Source organism: Nicotiana tomentosiformis, chromosome 4 (genome assembly GCF_000390325.3).
Source record: "Nicotiana tomentosiformis chromosome 4, ASM39032v3, whole genome shotgun sequence".
In the NCBI taxonomy this organism is placed as follows: Eukaryota; Viridiplantae; Streptophyta; class Magnoliopsida; order Solanales; family Solanaceae; genus Nicotiana; species Nicotiana tomentosiformis.
Window position 1 is genome coordinate 116,294,725 of NC_090815.1, and position 1,803 is coordinate 116,296,527.

The 1,803-nt window shown below is 37.4% G+C and overlaps 1 protein-coding gene across 1 annotated transcript; it reads left to right on the top strand.

The window, feature by feature from the left end:
• Window positions 1-1,131: 1,131 nt before the first annotated feature.
• LOC138910407 (uncharacterized) lies at window positions 1,132-1,596 on the top strand. The gene has a single exon (XM_070201646.1). The coding sequence runs from the start codon at window positions 1,132-1,134 to the stop codon at window positions 1,594-1,596; it is 465 nt and encodes a 154-aa protein (XP_070057747.1).
• Window positions 1,597-1,803: the final 207 nt, after the last annotated feature.

The window sequence follows — 1,803 nt, forward strand, 5'->3', positions numbered from 1 at the left end:
CTTCTTTACTGTTAGCGGTGCCTCCTCTACCACCGATGTGGAGGCTGCCTTACCAAAAGATTTTGTGATGCTGCAGTGGGGAGGGGGTGATCTACCTCGCCTAGGAGAGGTATTGGGCGTCGTGTCCTCGTCCACTGCTTTGGAGATTTCATGGATGATGTTTATGAGGTTGGTTAGGAGGTCACTCATTATTCTCGTTCTTTCTTCTCTGTTACCTGCCATATTAGATCTGTGTACGTAGAGAGAAAAAGGTTCTTATTTTTTTTACGTTAGTGACCAGTGTCTATTGTAGATGTAGAAGAAACTAAAAGACTTAACTAGAAAATCCCAACAGACGGCGCCAAATTGTCTGACCAAAAAGTGTAACTTTCAGCTAAACTATTAAATTTAAATAATAATGGGTTAAATCTAGTTAAAGATAATAACTCTAGATGCAAATCTTGAAAATGTGTGGGAGATGGGGACAAATCCCATAAAGGGTTGATAACAATCAGTACAAAATATTCTTAAAGTGTGAATAATAATGGAGGTGTAACTAGCAATAAATAACATTTAAGTAAATAGGAGGAATGATTCACCCAATAATGGATGAATTGGACGAATGTTTCTTCTGACAATGATGCATGACAGATAGATCCGAGATTTGCTTGAATAATCCTCGGATATGGTGGAAAGGTGTGGAATAATATTAGCAAGAATCTTGATAAAAAGGTCATCTTTGTATTTTTACAAGTGAGAGAGAATTTTGTTCTTAAAAGTGTTCTTATAAAATGAATATTACCTGCCCCTCTTCCTTTTCTTTTTCCCTTATATATTTGACACATATCCCTAGCAAACCCTAATAGTACAAATGCAGAGAATATTCACTAGAATATTTTCTCTAATATCCTATTTCGAAAACTAGCCATTACTGTTCTTTACACAATGCTCGACCTCGGTCATGGTTGACATCTCGGCCATGAATCTTGCTGCTTCCCGGTCGACCTCGACTGACTCTTTCCTTAATGCCGTATTACGCTAAGTATCTTTAGGGTAGGTTTTGGCCTGTACACCACAAAACTTCGAGGAACTAAAATTAACCTATAGACCCCAAGATTCAACAGCCAATACTATGGTTGGTGGAAAATAAGAATGCAAGACTTCATCATGGTTGAGGACTCAGAGTTATGGGATGTAATCTATGATGAACCTTTTGTTCCCATGAAATTTGTTGGTAAGGTAACAGGTACAGTCCCAAAAATAATAAAAGAGTATAACGATGCTGATAGAAAGGCTATTGAGAAGAATTTCAGGGAAAAGATGATTCCTGTTTGTGGCATCAGATCAGATGAATACAATCACATCTCAGCTTGTCAGTCTGCTAAAGAGATCTGGGAAGCTCTTCAAACTGCCCATGAGGGAACTACTCAGGTTAAGCAGTTCAAAATTGATATGCTTACTACTAAGTATGAGCTTTTCAAGATGAAGGATGATGAGTCCATTCAGGATATGCACACATGTTTCACCTCCATTATTAATGAGCTTCACTCCCTTGGAGAAGTCATCCTAAGAAACAAGCAGGTCTGGAAAATACTCAGTGTTTTACCAGGTTCCTGAGAAATTAAAGTGAATGTTATCACTGAAGTCAAGGATCTGCAGAAACTGACTATTGATGAATTCATTTGAAATCTCAAAACCTATAAGATGAAGAGAAATAAAGATTTGAAGGTCGAGAAATAAAGAAATTCAGGCATCTAACTAGTTATTCTGAATGCAAGGGAACTAATTGTATCAGGTTTCTTATCTGATTTCCCATAAAGTTTG